The 20,700-nt window shown below is 39.3% G+C and overlaps 1 protein-coding gene across 9 annotated transcripts in view; it reads left to right on the top strand.

Annotated features, from left to right (window-relative positions):
• Positions 1-20,700, top strand: part of LOC117435469 (sickle tail protein homolog) — a 221,321-nt gene that overhangs the window by 58,571 nt on the left and 142,050 nt on the right. For 2 of the 9 annotated variants that reach the window (XM_059019802.1, XM_059019800.1), the window contains exon 1: positions 1,944-2,384. The exons of 1 other annotated variant lie outside the window; for it this stretch is intronic. In XM_059019802.1, the coding sequence (XP_058875785.1) occupies positions 2,168-2,384 (217 nt within the window). In that variant the 5' untranslated portion in view covers positions 1,944-2,167. Of the gene's footprint in view, positions 1-1,934; positions 2,385-20,700 lie in introns of those variants that run through there. 6 more of the 9 variants (XM_059019808.1, XM_059019806.1, XM_059019809.1 and 3 more) reach the window with 6 other exon arrangements.

The raw sequence follows: 20,700 nt of genomic DNA, 5'->3' as shown, positions 1-20,700 counted from the left end.
CCATAATAGTAGTATAGTATTTCATGTTAGATTTTGAAATGTCACATTTTTCATCTTGTGTCAGTAGAAAACTACAAAGCAGTATGTACTTAAATATGTTAACTTAACATTATTCAGCAGGTTTCATTGACCTCTTTTTTATCTCATGTTTGGGGGGGTCTGTATTTTGTAGTGGGGATTGACAAAAGTGCAGTAAAGTGAACCAACATTATCATTATGTTCTCATTCATGTCAGTATAAATTAGGTGGCATCTAAGATTAGATGGATTCAAATTTGTGCCCTCGGGCAAGCGTTGATTCTGCCGAGACTAAAAGGGAGATGTGTTTAGGGTTCTGCTAAAGGGTTTGTACAGTGTTAAACTGCACGCTTCCTTTGTACTGCAAGGAAATTGTTTAGGTGGACTTTAGTATTTGCCATTCTTTTTCTCCTTTTTTGGAGAAAAAAGATCCTATAAACTCTCATTCATCAGTTCTGTGGCTAAACTAAAGAAAAGCATTGCAACAAAATGTCCATCCCAATGTCTTCATCGATTTGTCTACTTGACTCATATATCTGTATAATGATATAAGTCCCATTACGCTCTGGACATTGCTAGGGCATTGCCAACTTTTTTTGAAGAAAAAACAAAGAATAAAAAAAAAGAATAAAAAATGTGTATTATCACATCTAATTTGTGTTTTTTGGCTTGTCAGGCTTCATAGCATGTGACTCCTCTAACTCTTGAGGTACCCTGCAGCAGGGGGCATCTCATTACCTGCAGCTCACATTTTTCACTTTTCCACTGGGGTAGCCTGTGGCTTATACTGTGCTGTGACTATGGGTAGCAGTGTTTCTAGGAAGCTCTTTTTGTTACATAATTTCTGAGGTCAAAATATCAGTCTTGTTTTTTTTTAAACTGCTTTATTGAGATCCGTCCCACAATAGTGAGCAATCAGGTTTCTTTAATCTTCTGTGAAATGGTCTGACTTATTACAGGAAGTTTTCAACCAGGGAATCCCACCTGACTGTGTTAGTCTTCAATAAACAACCTGCTGGAAGAGAGCAGGTAACCACACAGGTATACCCGATTCAATATAGTCACCGTGAGCATCTCAGTAACACAATAGAATAGAATAAAAAAAAGTGGCTATTATTATTATTATTATTATTATTATTATTATTATTATTATTATTATTATTATTATTATTATTATTATTAAAAGCAGGGCTGTTGTGTGAATTGGTTGCTTTTCACTTTCCATCTTTTCGTTTGAATCCAGCACAGTATTCAGCTATTGTGATTTTCCTGCATGCAGTGGACTGCATTGGTCAGAGATTAACTACAGCACCAGCCTATCTGAGCAGCACACATGACTGCATATCTTTATGTCTCATTAGGTTTATACAGAAAGAAGTCGAACACAACACTGTGCATTGGTTAAACTGTAATCCTTCCCACTGAAATCTGCTAACCCTGTTTTTTTTTTTTTTTGTTCATGTAGCATAAATATTCTTAAAAAGCAAGTTGCTGTGTATCCAGGATGAATGGAGACTGCTATTTAAAAAAAAAAAAGAGAGATCTGTAATTTTTGCATCTATAAATATACAGGAAAGTTAAGAGAAAGGGGGGAAAAGAGTGATAACTGCTTATTATAAATCTGCCGGCTGGATTGGGAAACCGTAATAATAACATTTGAAAAGAAGAGCTCACATCTGTATTGGCTTCTAATGGTGTACCTGAGGGGGTGGGCTCTGCTGGAATTCTTTAGTTGTGCCCTGTGTCTGGTCTGTGCTTGCTAGAGGGTTTTAACAGTCACTGACAGAGCAGCTGTTCTCCAGTGAGCAGTCAGAGAGAGAGAGAGAGAGAGAGAGAGAGAGAGAGAGAGAGAGAGAGAGAAATCACTAACACAGGGGCAGACCAGTCATCTGTTTTCATCCCAACAACATCCTCACATTCCACAGGTCTGATAAACTGTCAGCTGACCATACAGTGCCTTTATTGTTCCGAAGAGAAGATGAGCTCCAGAGGCACGCTGCTCTAATCCAGCTGCAGGAACGCACCTTTCACAGCAGAGCCCCCCACCCTCACTCCTCCCCCTCTTAACTCCACTAGAGGAATCAGAAATTAAACACTGGAACTGAAGAGCACAGGGCAGGAGGGAAAAGAAGGACTCAGGAACAGGCAAGATGTCCAAGCCTTCCCGCTTAGTCAGACCCTCATCAGCTGGAGCAGCTTCTAAGCTTCCTTCAGCCAGGAAAGAAGATTTCGGCAGCAGATCAAAAACAATCAGCTTAGGTGAAAAGCTGCTGAGGACTGGCAGCGAGGGGACCCTGGTCAAAAAGCAGCCGAAGCAGCAGGTGCAGATGGCACCAGTGTCTATGCACAGGAGAGCTGTACACAAAGGTAGGATTTCCAGTAGGGCTCTGGGTTAGGGGACCTGTGTCCCTCAAAACTGTACAACTCAATGCCGGTGTGGTTTATACTGTACATGTGCTGGGCTAGCAACTAATCTGGGAGGTAAAATTGCTGCAGCACAGAAATCCCATCAAACGGCGGTAAGTTTTTAGGTTGTTGTCATCCAGTTGTACAGTGCTGTAAATCTTTTCCAGATCGATCGAGCACCTTGCTGATTTTGGTGCTTGTACAGCAGGATTGTTTGTGGTGTCTGGTGATACAAGTGTACGTTTGCTCAGTTTGTTAATTCTTTCCTTAAAAGTTCTCCCCCTGTTTTGAAACTGGATTCAAAAGCATTCCTATCGCGGAAGCACATGAGCCACCTACATTGTGTTCTGAATCCCATCACAGTGGAGTCTGGATTAGAGCGGGAGATAGGCATTAGCTACATGGTGTAGCTGATTAGTTAGTTCTCCTGATCATCACATTTCTTTCAACTGTGTTGCTTTAATTCCTATGTTTTTTACAGACATTTGTTATACAGTCTACAGCAGCAGTTTGGCACAGCCTGGTATCTATTTTTGCAAAACTCTGACAATACAAGCTATATAATTTCTATGATATTAAAGAATATTACATACAACTCATAACTTTTTCAGGTAGCCTTTCACCAGCAGAATACATCTACTGTAATATGCCCTAAATCCCCAGAGGAGTTATGAATCTACTTCCACTGCAGTGATTCTGAAAGACAGGCATTTCTCTCAGCATACACAAATCAGGGTTGTGTTATATTGTCACCTTCCTTAAGCTAATAATGTACTCTGCCAATCACATACAGCATCTCAGGCAAATGGCAGTCAGATTAAACTCATGACGTTTCTATGAATTGACAGAGGGTTATGTTTGTTGATAGGACCTGTTTAGTTATTTTCCTGTGGAACATATTATAAATGAAGGAATGCAGTGGTGAGAACTTGCTGAGTGACTGGATGCCAGGAGCTCCTGATTTACTGTACCACCTTTACCTCCCGGTGCCACAGAGCCACACAACTGTAAAACTGGTTACAACAGGGACCCTGCTGGAAACCAGTCTCCCACCCAGCTGGGTTTTAATCTGATTTTAAAAAGGGAATGTGGAAACATGTTGGTTTTTCAGGAAGGCAGTTTATCACCCAACACATTTACATGTGTGTGCTTCCTTATATTTAAACATACATGTTGTGTACATACAGTATGCTGCATGCACTGCACTGGGACATGAAGTAGGTGAGCATTGCAGAAGGATTTAAGCACAAAATGCATTCTCTAAGTTGACCCGGGATATGGGGTTTATTTGTATGTGTCATGCCACTCAAAAGTATCTTGATTTTTTAAAACCCCTTTCTGTTGACAATGCCTACAAGCAGTGTGGATTTTAGTCACTTGAAAGGCTGCCTTATCCTTTAAAAACCGAATCCTCACTTTGAAAATCACCATAACCAGAGGCCTGATGCAAGCTTATTATGCCATATCAGTCTTTTGTAAACACAGGGGCCGAGTTATTCTGTGAAACAAATAATGTATTTGTATGACAGAATCTTCTGTAGCTCTCTTGGGGAATTTGTACTGCCAAGAAAGATATTGTCGGGGATTGTTAGGCAGCGTGTTTGTTGCCGGTACCTGGGTCCCTGAAGTTAGCATTCCAGTTTGTCCTGCAGAGAGCCCACTGGAGACAGAGAGGTGGTGACACCTTGTTTGGCTTAGTTTGAATGATGGTGTGTGCACTTTGAACAAGGGGAGGGGGTGGACCCAGAGGTTAAGACTGAGGTAGAAGTCAGTAGATAAGAACAAAGTTCAGGAATGGTTCTTTCAACCTAACCCCTGGCAGTATAGCATTAAAAAAAGACTAGTGTCCAATACCCAGCTTTGATTCATCAAACAATCAACTGCAAACTTTCTCCAGATGTTGCAGCCTGGACAGCCTGGCAAGAATGTACAAGGGATTTGTTCATACATGATTATGACTGTATTTGTTTTTGTTCATTCTGTAACATATCTGTGATAGGAATCTGGATATTTTTTTTTTTTTTTAAGACGTTAGAGCCTTTTGTATTGACACGTGAGAGGAAGTCGCACAGACAGTAATTGTGTTTGTAAAAGGCTATGTCAAATTCCTGTCTTTGCTGCTTCTTGAAGGTGTGCCGGACATGCATTTACCTGTTTTCACCTAAATATTTGTTTGGTTTCCTCACCTTCAGTGGTCTGTGAATGAGCTGTATCACTAACACATGTATTGGATTTCAAATACAGTCTAATTCTGTAACAGATCTATTACCAACAAAACAAAAGCACTACTCTTCAGTCTTGTTTGATCATTTAAGACATTTTACTGTAAATTTGGCATCTTTTTTGTATTTGTTTCCATCCTGTACTGTGAAAATGAGGTATTTTACGAGGTACAATAGTTAATACTATTTCTGTGAACAATGACTCTTTCAATTATATAATTCCTTTGGCTTCCCCACATTGCCCTGCATGCAAGCCTCTTTGAGGGCCTCTGTCATACTGGGTTTTGCTGCTGTACTAACAAGCTGAGGTCCTGTCAATTTATGGTCTTGGTACGCCAATATGGCAGGAAAGATGTCAGCGTCCCAGTCTGCTTTTAGAACACTCAATGCAGAAGTTAATTGCCATTGATTGGTACTCAATTGTAAATGTGAGGGAAGGACGTTTTTTCTTCATTTGAAATCAACGCATTAATGAATGGATTTATAGAATAACTGCAACATAATACTTCTTAAAGACAATTCTGAGTAAGAGTAAGAGTTTCTGCACACCCCTACTGGAAACATGAACTCTTGACTATGAAATGAAATGAAAAGTTGAACTACACAACGATGAGAAGGGCAGTGAAAAGGGGACTGAAGCGAAGTCAGGGTTGAAAAATAGGTTTTAAAACTAGAGGAACTAGTCCTTTAAGTCCTGTTGTTGCAGAGTCCCGGTAACTGCATACTGTGAGTTCAGATCCAAAGATCTTTCACACGAGCCACTTGAGAGGTTGGCTGTGAGTGTATCCAGCTAAGAACCAAATTGAATTATGCTGATTCAACTCACAGTAACTGCCAAGATATGAAATACAGGGGTACACTGCACATACAGCCAATAGCAATTCACCATCCTCTACAGCTCATCAAATCATCTTTGTCACAGCACCAATATAACTTTCAGAGGCTTAACCAGGTACCTCATAGGTAGGGCTGTATTTTTTTCACTGTAAAAAATAGCTCATGGTCTAAAAATAGGTATTTAAAGATATTTCACGATTAAACATAATATTTATAAAAGCAGAAAAAAATAACGTTGCCACATGGAAAACTGACCATATTCTCTACAGTGAAATCTAGGATAACCGTAAAGAAAATACAGCCTTAATTATAACCTCTATAGACAATTTAACCGGGATCAATTAGCACCAACATCATCACACATAGAGTAAGCCAGTGCCTAGGGTTGTTTAACTTACATTCAAATATACAGAGATGTAGTTTAGTCACACTTTAAAATAGTATGCAGTAGAGGTTAATACTGTATGAGAAAGTGCTACATTGTATTGATGTTTGCCTCATAACATCAATATCAAGTTAGTTAGGATATAAGTACATTGATTACCAGCGCATAATATAACGTTTTATCCACATGGATTTAGTGAATTCCTTCGTAATCATACTGTATCTTAAATATTTAATGCTGCCATTAACAAGTTAGTTAATTGATTTTGATATGTTAGTCAAGTTATGCTTCAGATTCTGACGTTTTGTTTTTCTTATATTTTTCTGTACCTTGTAGAAATAATGAATAGTGAATGTAATACTAATTGAGTATTAACACGTGTGGCACAGGGAGTAGCTACACTTGAATTACATCCAGTAATTAAGCAGAAAGAGACTAAGTCACAGTTTGTTTGTTTTTTTAATGAATGCGAGACTGAAGTGTCAAGTGATTATGGCCTCATTAGTAGAGCCTCCGCAGGGAAGACTGGTTATGTAGGTCAAACACAAGGTGCATAGAGCTCACAATAATGAAATCCCATGCGAGTTTAATTCACAGTGTTCTTTTTTCTTCTGCCTTATTTGTAAAGAACGCATTATGAGACATGAGCCCTTTTTTAAATATGCTACTGAAGAGTGGAATCTCTGCCGTTTACTTTCATGGGGGTTCCAATGCGATAACAGGACTCAGTACAGTTTCAATAAACACGCGTCTGCATTGACAGCATAACAAAGCCTGTTGCCGAATGCTTGGCTTTTTGTAATTGCAATCCGGGCTCAAAGCACATGTCTTTTAATAGCTGTAGTCAGAGCATGTGTGCATTTGGAGTCTCGCTCAGTAGCAGCTCCGTCTCAGATTGGTTCCACTTGGAAGACTATTATCATCACATGCGCTTCATGTGCCCTTTAGTTTTCTTTTACTTATAAGTTAACTACAGCACAGCATGATGAAGGTATATTGAAAGCATTTGAAATCATAGTCAAGAAGGCAGAGGCAGGGCACAAGCCAGTAACCACAGCCCCAGAGCCCCAAGCATCTACACCCAGTGTATAAAGGACCGGGTGTCTTTGAAGGGGTATTGTGGTAGAGTCACTCCATTAATTTCCTTGAAATTTAGCCATAGCGTAAATGTAGTCACCCTGTGAAAATTCCCATTTAAGAATAAATACAGCAAATATTTGCCTTATTGCACTGCATTTAGGAACCTGGCAGCCAGTTTAGTTTGCTTCCGGTAAATGATTGAACACACACTGCATAGAGCTGCACCATTTCTTTAAAATGTCTTCAATGAAAAAGACACCAGTTGAATCAAAGATTGGGAATATTTCTGCTAAAGATTACTCTGTCCAGTACAAGAAGTGCATATTTCACGTGTTGTTATTTTTACATGTATTTATGTTTTTATTTTCACTGATGGTGAAAATAGAATGTCAGAAAGTGGACATAAAAAACTAAATATTCTAAAGTTAAGCATCTACCTATTTTTAGACCGTGAAATGCTGTGAAATAAGCCATTTTTACAGTGATAAAAATACAAACCCTAGTTATAACCTAATGTATTATCTAAATGCATTCTTTCAAGATTTCTTTAATGTTGGTATTGAAACTGCATTCCAAAAATAATATTTTGCTTCCACTGCAACAAATTCTGCACTGTTTTGGGGGGTTGTATTGTAATATCAAAATGCACGTCTACATGCAGATAGTATATTTGCATTCAGAGCATGTCTAGCCAGTGATGGCTGTAATGTTCAGTTATAATGAATGCATGTGTTTTAAATGTTAATTTTCGTTACTTTGTAGCTTCCTTTCGGTTTTGCCTTGCCATCTCTCCATTGGCCCTATCATTTCATTTCTGGATTTGTCTGAAGTGCATGTGAGGAAGTCAGAGGTCTTGTGTTTAAAAGCTTTTCTGTGCTGCATTAATAGGTGGTGTGACAAGGCTCCCTCTAGTGGTTGGTAGCTACAGTGTAGTGTCAAGTGACCCTATGGATTACTGCTGAGCGAAGCATTAGTGTCTCCTGTCAAATTAAGCTGCCTCTTTGAAATGAAGACAGCTGCTGTCTTTTGAATGTCAGGTCCCAATCACAATACCAGTCGTCACCACCTAGAGACATCGTAAAGAGCTAACCTACAATTCCAACAGTGTTTGTATTCATAATAATTACCCCCTTTTAATGTTATGGCATTATGTATTCATAAAACACTGTACCAGCTGGTTCACTGTTGTCCTACTTGCTGTATTATGGGACTGGTTTTGTTTAATTAATATGGCTCAATGTGTAGATGTATGTTTCTTAAAAGCATAAACTGCTTTGTTTAACCCTCCCGCACCAAAAAACGTTTTTCTTAAAGATGCAGAGCCCTGTATGAAGCTAAAGGTGATTCAGACAGGTTTATAACATGTAATAAAACAAGCAGGGTGTGCTGAAGCTTGTATTTTCTGAGTTATTACCTTTAAGAAATTGGAAGTTGTTAGATAAATGGAATTTATTGAGTTATTGAGTATCAGTCAATACCAATCTGGCAGCGTTATTCAATATAGAACCTGTCGTGATCAAAAATAACTAAAACTCTTTTATATTTTATAAGCGACAATTTGTCTTACCTTTCCTTAGTTTCCATAGAAATAAATCATCTCTGCAGTGAATTGTGGGATTGAAGTCCTGGGCAACGTGTTATCTATAAAGAAATACATATCTCAGGTTTTCACAATGGTAGCTCGAGTTAGTTTGAATGCAAGGTCACTTTTAAGTGACGACTCTACAGAGCCCAGGAGGGGAAAAAATATATATATATCTCGCACGCACGACGTAGGTATCTCGTGACCATGAGATACATATTTTTTCTCTCATGTCCCCTCCTGGGCACCGTACAAATCAGTTGCATTTGCTTGTTTTGCAACATATTTTCATTGTCACTTTACAGCTTTGGTATAGCAGTAAAAATGTCAGCGCCCCAGATGAGCGGGAAATTCACTTCCAAACGTCTTCTAAAACACTTAAAGCAGGTTATTTCCCATTGATTAGTACTCAGTTGTATACATTAAATAGGTGGATTTGGATTGATTTAGTACCTGCCAACAAATACTACTCAATGGCAATTACTCTGAAAAAACAAGTATCAGCACAACCCCTAAAAACAAGTTCTGCTTGATTTTTCTATGTGGTAATCTGTGAGCATACAAGCACTTCAGTCATACAAAACAGATTAGTACAAAACACTAGACACTTTAAAAATGTACTAAATGTGAGAGCATATGGCCATATTATTTTCAATTGTGATATATTTATCCTAGATGTTCTGATGCCTCTTATTCTCAAAGGCTGCACCTGAAAACTAAAGTCTGAAAACTTTAGCTTTGTCACCAAGAATGTTTTCCCATGCTGTTACTAAGAGCAGCACCTGCTGAACAGGCTTGAACAAACAATCAAAAATAGACTTCAGTAGACCTGGCTTCTAGTAATTGGAAAACTTATTAAATGTGTTTTTCCATTACACACTGAGTTGCAAAAAGTAATATTCCAACATAAGCTGTTTTTCAAGAGGTAATATAATATAATATTAAAAAGATTTAAGCTTTTCTATTAAATCTATAAAATACATTATGAAAATAACATTTATAACAGTAGATTGAGGTTGCTTTTTTTCAAGTTACAACAAGGGAAATCACTTCTCATCTGCTTTAGCAAGCTTTTAGAACATTACATGTTATCAGCATATATATAAATAAATCTTTCAACAGCATCTCTTCTTACATTTTGTTTTCCATAATTTTCTGGGTGGCTCATTTCAATAATGAAATAAAAGTATTGCCCCAACTAGAAACAAAAAAATAATTTTGACAATACTTGCATTGACTTCTACTGAAATGATTGCCTACAATACAGTACCTCCAGTCAGTGGTGTAACTTTAGTTTAGAAAGTGGAGGGGGCAGTTTCTGTAGCTGGGACATATAGTAATACAATTCAAATAAATGTACATTTCATTCAGATTGGTTGAGAACTCCCTCTTCGGAGGACAGGAGGGGGAATTTCATCAGCTACTCTACACAATAAGACCCCAATGTTCAAATTGAAAATATTTTTATAGTATTGAAACCATAGACAATATATTAAAGATACCAAACTACAAAAACTTAAAAGGTCAAATACCATTTTGAACGACGCGTATATTTTATACTGTAACCGTAAACTTTTTGGTTTTAGTATACTGGAGGGTAATGAATAAAAAATGCTATAAAAAGCACAGTAGCTGATGGTGCTCAATATTTTTTCTTCCTCTGGTGTTGGAAGTTGTGGTGAACTGCACCAAGACAGGTCTGAGGAATTAGAAAAATGCACAGTGTGTTCCCAGTCCTTCAGGTAGTATTGTGTGCCCAGGCTGTGTTGCAGTTACAGTATACCGTATAGAATAAAGGACTGACTGATTCCCAGGGAAACTTGGCTGTAAAACTGTTTGCACCCTTTTGAGTTTTTAAGTTTGTTCACTCTCCATGTGGCAGTCATCTTGTTTCAGGGGAAACATTTGACCCTGGTGAGACATAGCAAAGGGCCGTAAGAACTAGAAAGTAAGTTATCCGATAGTGGAAGCGACGGGTGTTCTGTTAGATTGTGAGGGAGAAGGGGTTTGTTGTGTTGTTGTGTTCATGGCAGGAAGGGGTTTTGCTGTAGGGTGCGAGCGTGCAAGATGATTGGGTGAGTCATGGGGTGTGTGAGCGAGTGCCTGGGGTTGGGGGAGCCTGAGTGACAGCCCCGAGGATATAGAGGTTCGAACGGGCTGCAGTCCGGGTTGTCTGAGAGAGCGGAAGTGCAAGTAGGGTCTCCAGTGGGTGTTAGTGTGTTCCGGAGCAACAGGAGAATTGGTCAGCATAGTTCTGTTATTTTACTCCCAGTTCCCCTTCCCTTGCTTTTGTTTATCTTTTTATTGTTAAATAAATTTGGCTTGAGCCTTTTGAAATTACGCCTGCTTCCGTCTCCATCCTTTGAACGCTACAATATTGTTATAGATGTTTTCACTTCTGCAGCCCAAACTGAAGCAGCGGATATCACTGATGTTTGCATGTTGGATGATTATGTGGTGTGCGGCCAGTACTCAGCTTGTTTTTTTACATAAAACCAAATAAACAATCAATACTTCAATGGCTTTTTGTGTTGCACTGTATGCCAGTCCCAGGGATGCCCCTTCAGTGCCCTTTGCAGGACACTGTCAAAGATCAATATCACATGTGTTTTCAATGTGTTCATTTTTGTTTTCCTTCCCCCTTTGCTATCCCTCTAAAATGGGCTGCATTTATAACATGAGTATGAGCAAATGTTCAGTATTTTCTTAAGTTATCTAGTTATATATTTCAACCCTAACTGACTGTAATTCTCATAAATCTTCAAAAAGGCCCTTCAGTAAACCAGGCCCATGCCATATCATGTCATCCATATGTAATTTGTGCTTTAAGCCAGCCAGCTAACCCTAATACCGTGCTGCTAGCTTCTGAAGTGGTGCAAAGCTCAGAAGCTTCAATGAATTCAGAAGAATGGAATAAGAAGATCCTGATAAGAACGAGGCCTTGCCTCTGTAAATGTTAGTTCTTGTTTCTTACCCCTCTGGCCAGTCGGTTTGGAAAAGAAGTGTAAAGGGTTACATCATTGGTGAACACAGGCTTGGAACTGGCAGGATGTACAAGAGGTCATTCTGAAAAAGTAAAGAAAAAAATTAATAATAAATAAGGGCTTAAAGTACAAGAATTTATAAAATTGTGTGGGCATAGAGGAGAAATAGTTTTGGCTTAATTAGAATTGTGTTGCCTGTTTTTTATTTTTTTCCTGTTAATGTATTTTTTCTCACTAAGCCTATGTATTCTTAAGCAGTGATGATATTAAAAAACATTACATAATGGTGTACTCCTTGGAATAGTAGAATGCATGTTTTTTATCTTCCTTTTTTCTTTCCTTGCTATTCTGTCACTTTGCGGTTGTTTTTATAAAATCCTTGCACTTTAGATATGTTTAGTTACATCAGGGGCCCTGGTGCTTTCCTCTGACCGCCTGGAGACACAATCATTATTATTATTATTTGTTTATTTAGCAGACGCCTTTATCCAAGGCGACTTACAGAGACTAGGGTGTGTGAACTGTGCATCAGCTGCAGAGTCACTTACAACTACGTCTCACCTGAAAGACGGAGCACAAGGAGGTCAAGTGACTTGCTCAGGGTCACACAGTGGGTCAGTGGCTGAGTTGGGATTTGAACCGGGGACCTCCTGGTATAAGCCTAATTCACTAAACAGCGGTTTACTGCGTGCTTTGTACACCTGCTGTATTCACTAACTAGTGTCAGGCAATACTAGCCTGTGGAAAAAAAGCGTGTGGAAAAAGTACTGTGTTCCAGTCTTCTAAATATAATGAATAATGTTAATGTGTGGAAATGTATGCAAATTACATCACAAAATACTGCTTGGGAGGTATTTGATATGCAAGCCATACTCACAAAGGGCGCTAACTTTACTAGGTGCCTCACCGTGTGTTAAAAGTATCACTTATTGAAACCAGGCAGTGTCAAGGAACCAGCAGAAGAGCTGCACAGGAGAGCGAGAAGAAGAGTCAGGGAGAGAGTATTTCGGACCAGGCAGACATTACTAGGGCTGTGTGAGGAGGCAGGGGCGTCATTTTGGGAAGGCCGACAGGGGCGGCCGCCCCTGCCAAGCTTGCCAGGGGGCCCCCAAATGGCAGTTTCTGTGAGAAGTTAAAAGGCTTTTTTCTTGCCAAAAACTGCAGTGCTACTACTATGTTTTAAAATTGTTCTGCCCAAAAAAAAGTCATAGCAACAGCCTCTCCCAAGTTATTACGATAATTTACATTTGTTTAAATCCAAAATTAATGATAGCAGGCGTTTGTGTATGTTGTGTTACAAAAAGCAAAAGAGAAAGGTCAGTTTTACTAATAATTCTGTTCAATAGTGACTCGAGTTCCAATGTTCCAATGTACTCGTACATCCTCGGACAGTCTGGGATATCTGAAGATTACGAGGCAGGTGTATATGCAACACTTCCGGCTATGTTAATATATTTATATAGGCACCATGTACGTGTGATATTTAAGTAGGCTATGCTTAAAATAGCTTTAAAATATACAAAGTAAACTGTGAATGTCCAATAAATGAATGTACACAGAGTGCGAGTTGAGGTGCAGTCATAAATACAAGCCATCGAACGGCATCTAATGTTAAAGTATCGTTTCGCCAAACAGCTTTTGAAATGTAAAGAGTGAACTTTTAATTGACTGAGCGAGTGCTTCACTGACTTTGGATTAATATTACAAAATAAATCAGAGGGAGATCAAGTTGAAAAAACAAATATTTATTTGATTTGCAGAGTTAAACATAAAAGTTCCATTAACAATTGCTTTCTCTGCTTTGACTGTCTCACAGGACGCTGTGAGTTCGTAATCCCCCTCCACTTCTGCCAAAATATTTAGCTCCTGGTGTGTAAACTTTAGATTCCTCACTCTGTCCTCCTTGGTTGCTGTCATTGTGACAAACTCAGAATCGTACTTATCTTTGCTTTCGAGCACCCTGATATATATATATATATATATATATATATATATATATATATACATACATACAGTATAAACTATAATACAGTGTGTGGAAACCTCATGCATAATTCTGCGCATTGTGATAACTTTATTATTATTTGTTTATTTTGCAGACGCCTTTATCCAAGGCGACTTACAGAGACTAGGGTGTGTGAATGCATCAGCTGCAGAGTCACTTACAATTACATCTCACCCGAAAGACGGAGCACAAGGAGGTTAAGTGACTTGCTCAGGGTCACACAATGAGTCAGTGGCTGAGGTGGGATTTGAACCGGGACCTCCTGGTTACAAGCCCTTTTCTTTAACCACTGGACCACACAGCCTCCTTGCAAATGAATCATTTAGCTCGCTTTATTTGCTACCGCTGCTTCATTTGTGCACGCGGTGTGGCTTCCTCCTGCCACGCGGTAGTTCTGGGCATTTACCACCATTTAGTGAATGAGGCCCAATGAAATTGCAGTTAGTGTGTTAGTACAGTTTTTTGCTTCACAATGAACATCACAATAAAGTTTGCAAATGACATTCAAAAGCACCTGTTTGAATGACTGTGTTATATCTGCAACTTAATTTATTGAAAATGTACCCAAACTGGAACAGCAGCGTTGAAAAGTATGTATTTCCCTAAGGGCATTGAAGGAGTTATTTTAATTGCCTAATTTAATGTCAGAAGTCATGCATGAGAACTATTCTAATCGCACTGCACAGTAATGTTTGTGCACAGAAAGTGGGCACTGGGGCTGTGTGTCACGCTTGATTACTGGATGTGGTGCGTCGTCTCATGTTCACTGACCAGTGCGACGCAGTCCAGTGGAAGGATGCACTGTACTGGGAGTTTTACACCACACTGTACAAACTGTAAAGATCAAGGAGTCTCAGATGGGTTTCAAAGTGCAGGCAGTGGAAGGAATGAGACTCAAGAGACACATATTCCTGAGAACTTCACAGGTTTATCCACAGGGATACAGATAAACCTTTCTGTTACAATAAAATACAAACTAACACATCTGTGTGATACAAATACAATATGCATGTACATATGTGTGAGTCGTCTAACAGATGCTAAATATCTTTTGCTTTATCGAATCAACTCATTAAAGGTTCACAGTTATGCTGGGAACATTGTTGCAGTTCACAGGCGTCTTGTTTTCACACTGTATTTATATTTGTATTGATGCAAATCATATGGTAAATGTCAAAAGGGTGTGCAGTTTTAAGGTGCATGTGACTCAAATGCTCAACTTTGGTTTAAAAAAAAAAAAAAAGTAAATCTATATTTAGAGCTGCAGTAATTCACTTTAGCGCTGTCTGTCTCTCTCAGAGACATTGATTGATCTTATCAGCTCCTCGCTGAGTAGAGAAGGGATTCAAGTCTATCCAACACAAGAATTTGCAGGGAATTAAAGTATTACCATTAGACAGCCTCATCATACCCTTTCAGATCAAAACCTTGAACTTCTGAACTTTTTTTTTTACCACAGTTTTTGTGAACAATTATTTTTATTATTTTTTTCCTTTCTTTTCCCCTACCCTTTGGGAACAGGGAAATGGGGGAGACAGTACAATTAAAAAAAATGTCACATTAATACAGAAATACAACATAATATTCAGACAAAAACAAGAGTTAAGTGTAGCCGTGCCGTAGATCTTTCCAAATAAATAATATTGTGTAAATAGTCTAACCAGATAAAGAAAAGACACATTCGTTTAATAATTAAGTAATTTTAGGAGAATGTGTGGCTGAAGGGTGAGATGTGTCTAACACCGGATTGAATAGCTACTTGAAATCTCCCACCAATATAACAGGGATATTCCCCAATTAGGCCAATGTATGTTTAATCTGGATGAAAAACTGTGCGTTGAAGATATTTGATGCATAGAGAACAGCAATACAGACCTCTACGTTATTCAACAGCATAGTCACATAGCAAAATCTCCCCTGCGAATCATTAACTTGAAGACAAATTTTAAGGTTTAACTGTCTCTTGGCAAGAATAAGGACACCCCTATGTTTATTCTGAGTAGATTAATATGGAATTACCTTGTAATGTTTATTTTGAAAATGAGCAACATCACCTGAAACCAAATGTGTTTCCTGCAAACATGCAATATAATCTAAGCACTGTGTGGTCTCAATAGGATGACTGGCCCCTTGTAAATTCCAGCAGTTAATGACAACACTAGCCATGGTCAAAGATAGGAATAAAGATCAGGGAGAGTGAACGAGTAAAAGACATAGCACTCAGAAAACAAAGATATGAGACATGGAGAAAGATCACCTACTCGGCACTCATCACATGGCAATACCCTATAGGACAGTAGCATAGTAATGACAAAAACACAGTAAAATAAACTGAGAGGGGAGTGTGATTACAAAGATTTAGGATGATACAGAAGAGAGCCAGAGGGAGCACGCTGCATGTCATAAATCTCAAGCCACAGTTAACATCTGTACTCCCTCTCACTCACTGATTCCGCTCCCTATCTACCCCCAAATCCCAGCCTCCCCTTCCCTACTTCCACCTCCGCAGCCTCCCTCCCCACCCAATCCAACAGTTGTCATGGTGAACCAGACTACCCTGAGGGGGCTTGCTGTGAGCTAAACAACCTTGCGAATAGAAAAAATGAACCGCAAATTGAACAACTGTAAACATGCATATAATCTAGTAGCCCATGTATTCAGTGTTTAGGGAACTAATTAAAGTACCGATTGTCACCAACTATAACATTAATGCCACATATATTAATAAAGATTGTGGGAATTAACAGACACGTATCCATATTATTAATAATGAACCGCAGTAGTATTCTTAATAGGGTTATCATTCCCTCTGCAGTGTAGAGGACCTTCCATGATGACTAGATCAATGTCAAGAAACAACAAGTGGAAATGTGCAGACAAGGGTCACTGTCAATCATAGAAGGAGCAAGATGTTTCCATTTCCATTCTGTGAAGGTATGAAAAGTAGTAATCCGGAGCAAAGTTAGTTCATCGATGCAGATGTTTCATCTGCATTAAGGGATGAGAAGCGCAGGGGATCAATAGACCTGTTGTGTCCTGAAAATGTTGAGCGAAGAAGGAATCAACCTCTTCAGGGACCAGTTGTACTAACGAGATCAAAAAACAGGATCGCATCCGGGCTCAATGGAGCCGGATCATGAAAAGGCATTGTACTAAGCGAATCAGGATCAAGCTGTACTGATCCGAAATCTTGTTTCCGATCCTGGAGCTGCGCAGCCGTAACTAGGGAAACTGACCAATGAGAAGCGAATATGCGTGGCGCAGAGATTGAAGATTCTGAATGTCAGAAAATGAAGTGCATTTAATTTAAACGACATAAATCAGAAGTAACTACTGTACATGTATAATTTAAAATGATTCTATAAAAACAGTATATTAATACAGGTATCTTGGTTTGTTTTGTTTTTTAACTTCTGAAAATGTTTTAATAAATGTTACCGTAATCCCGGTCGTGTGTATTTTCTGATGGACACACAGATATTATTTTACAGCGGTATAGCCACCATACACACAAACAGCTAGCTGCAACGTCGGTTCAGGGCAAATTATCAACACATTTTGAGCAAATGTAATCAAGTGCTGACAGACAGCTGCAACTAGAAAATGTCTCGGACAGGGGGAGATTGAGGCTGTCAAATGAAGCTTAAGTTATTGAGAAAAAAGGAATTGGAAAGAAATGACCACCCTATGCATTAAAAAAGAAAATCATTTTAGTGCAACCCAATACGTCATAGGAGCAAGATTGGAGCCTGGATCCAGGATCGGATCCGTTTAGTACAACTGGCCCCTGGAGTAGTGAAAGACAGACGCTGCCCTCCATAAATGACTTTCAGTACAGCTGGATACACAAAGAAGTTGTCCACTCCCTGGGAGTGAAGCTTCACTCTCACTTCATCAAAGGGTCTCCTCTTTGCAGCAGTGATAGCAGAGTAAAGCCTCGGACACACATGAGCGGCGTGGCACCGCTTCCAGGGAGTGAAGCAGGGCGGCATGCGGCAGTACCACTTTGCTTGGTGCACACACATCAACGTTGTGAAGCACTGATACAAAAAAGAAAGACCGCCCACTACCTCCTAGCACTGTACAACAACCCCAAAAATGTATAACATTCTTGAACTTTTACTGCTTGAACCCAGAGTGAACAACCATGTCCATCTCCAGAATTTTTTATCAGGCTCTAACGTTCCCATATCAGAACACCACTCAGAAACATTTGCCTTTTATTTACCGAAGGATATGTATGTAAAATATGATATTTATTTTGGGATACAATGTGAAAGCATTTTTCTACAAAGAAACAGCTATTATATATCCAGCACTGCACTTAACAAGACTGGACTGTGGTACTGTATCTGTAGTTATATATTGTATAAGGGCTGCTATTATTAAGGAAAAAAGGGATCACATTCTTAATATCTGACAAATGATACAGGATGTCAAGTAACTGGATTAATGCGGGGTGTAAGCGGTTAGTATTTGTTTTGGATCATTCAATAGGCCCATTACCAACGTCCTTGAAATTCTTATTTTTATAATCAAATAGCTTGAGATGCTGTGAAACTTCAGCTATCAGTAGCTCCTCCATGTTGATGGATATTCGAGTTCATCAAGACATGACGTATCCCACACCATGGACCTGATTGGCTAGACCCAGATTTGCCGCTGCAGGAAAATGTTTGAGCAGCAAAATATCGCTTGCCGAGCGATATTTTGCAGTCCTAAAATTCTGCCGCTGCGACACTTTTCCGCAACGTCATTTTTCCTTCAATGTGTGTTTACTCTAATTGAAATAAAAGGTGAGCGATATGTGCAGCATTTTGCCATCCCTGCTAGTGGTGCCCGCTGTTCATGTGTGTCCTAGGCTTAATCCACATAAAAAGACTTTTATCCCTGAACGATGACCGGAGCGGATTTTCGAGCAGCCCGGAGGAGTCATTGTTGATCAGTATAACAAAGGCATTGAAATATTATGGTGCGTAGTTTATTGGAATCCCGAGTGCCATCTGTGTATACTCAATGTGCTCTATTTAACTCCAGAAAAGGGTGTTCTTTGGACGGTTTCAGGGTCGGATACCAATGTGGAATTTTCTGCTGAAGAAAGTGGATGGGGTCATCACCTTCAGCCCCTTCAGGAAGCCCCGCCAGTATGACGTTACACCGACGATTTCTGTCCTCAAAGTCCGCCATCTTATCTTGCGTAGCATCAATACGAACGTTGCATTGATTAATTTCTTCTTTCTGTTGTCGAAGATCAGCTCTGGTGATATCCTGTCTCGCAGTTAGCTGCCTCAAAGAGGAAGCAATATCAGCAGCCTCCTGTTTAAGAGCGCTGAGGATGGTCGCTGTTTCGGTTACGTTTTGAATCACAGGCCACAAAGCCGCGTCAATTGCTTCCTGAACTGATCCACGGAAAGTGCGTGCAACCTCTGCCAAGCGGATGTCTCTTCATATGCTTTCCCTCTGGCGTGGATTGAGGGGAAGGAACGGGTCTCCTGCGGTAAGCAGATAATGTTTATATAGAAAATAATCAAAAAATAATATAAGAGCGTAAATTCTTTGATTATAAATGAAAATTGCAAAGTGGTAGCAGGAGCTCTAACAACAAGCAGCCATCCCAGTGATAGGGTCACGTGATGAACTCATAACATGCATTTTCTGCAGCTATTCTTGCCACTCATTTTGACAGCATATCAATACATTTAGTTTCACATTTTTGAATAACTGATTGCCAGGGTTTGTTCAACCATCATTTATAAACTGAATGTTTGTCTGGCACGAAAATAATGTTGAGGAAAAAAAGGTCAAGAAGTCAATACTACCAAGTGCTTCATAAACCCAGCCAAAGAACTTGATTCAAATATGAGATTTAGATTAGTTCTAAATGCAGTGTGCCCAATTATTTTACCCCCAATCTTCTCCCCAATTTGGAATGTCCAGTCATTTTTCCCCTCCCCACAGCAATTCCCCACACAGCTCAGGAGACCTGAAGGTTCAGTGGACGTCCTCCAATCCTACGACCAAGCCAGCTTCCTCTTTTTCACCCAGGAATTTGAGAGCGGATGTCAGTAAGCTACCAGCCCCTGGAGGACAAAGGCCAGCCCTGCAGGTGTCTGCTCTGAGCTCACTGGGCGCCTGGCCAGCAGGGTTCGCTGTAGCACAATGAGGAGAAACAGTCCCTCATGTTTTTGCCTCCCTAACCCAGGGGAGCGCCAGAGCCAATGCGATGCTCCCTTCGGAATCCCCAGCGAAGACCGGTGACTTTGCACAGCCAGGACGTGCAAGTTTTCCATCTTAACAAATGTTTCAGTTTTCACTAGACAGGGATAGCATCTTGTATGATTACATTTTACTATCTCACTTTATCTTGGTTTGTCCAATATTAGCATGAAGTAAATAACAGTTACTCTCACATAATGAAAGTCGTACATCAATGATTGTTAATTGAACCAATCAACCATCACCCTTGGTGAGCAAATGGCATTTACATAAAAAACTTAACATCTACTGTTTGGATAATGGCATTGTAATCCCAACTAATCAAGATTTTTACAAATAGAAATCAGTCACAATAATTCTTCTTGGTTACCACTGATGCGTGGTAAACACATTCAGTTCATTAATCAGTGAATACATTCTGATGATGTAAAGGAATTAAATTGTATTTGTTAGTCCCTTGAGGGTGAACAAATAAGGTCATTTGAGTGTACTGCCTTTAAAGTTACGATGCAGTAAATTATGAAGGATCTTCAGCATCAAAGTTACTGCATTTATGATTTAAGATTTGTGCATGTTTGAGAGGAAAGGAAAATGATAACAGGATTAACAACATTAAATTAAAAGGGATCTTTTTATTCTCCTGATCCACATTGTCTCCATAGTAAACATTTGCTGTTTGATTAAACACTTCTTTTTGTGCACCCTAGGAAGATGCAACTGTTCAGAATGTAGAGTATATTATGTGGAGGTGGAGGTGTTTTAAATCCCTGGATAAGGGTTGATTCAGTCAAGAGGAGTTATCTAGGTTAGGTAAAAACCCTGCTTCCCTGAGCCAGCTACAGTAAAAAGTTTAATCTTATTAAAAACTAAGCAGTTTGTAAAATGATTCTTACCCTGTATGGTGTAGCACTGAAGCAGATTATCTAAATGCATTTTTTTTTGTTGGATTTGAATGACCCTCCTTAT

The sequence above is a fragment of the Acipenser ruthenus genome, chromosome 3 (assembly GCF_902713425.1).
Source record: "Acipenser ruthenus chromosome 3, fAciRut3.2 maternal haplotype, whole genome shotgun sequence".
Classification (NCBI taxonomy): domain Eukaryota; kingdom Metazoa; phylum Chordata; class Actinopteri; order Acipenseriformes; family Acipenseridae; genus Acipenser; species Acipenser ruthenus.
The sequence above is the reverse complement of the archived record's forward strand: the minus strand, read 5'-3'. Positions and strand labels throughout refer to the sequence as shown.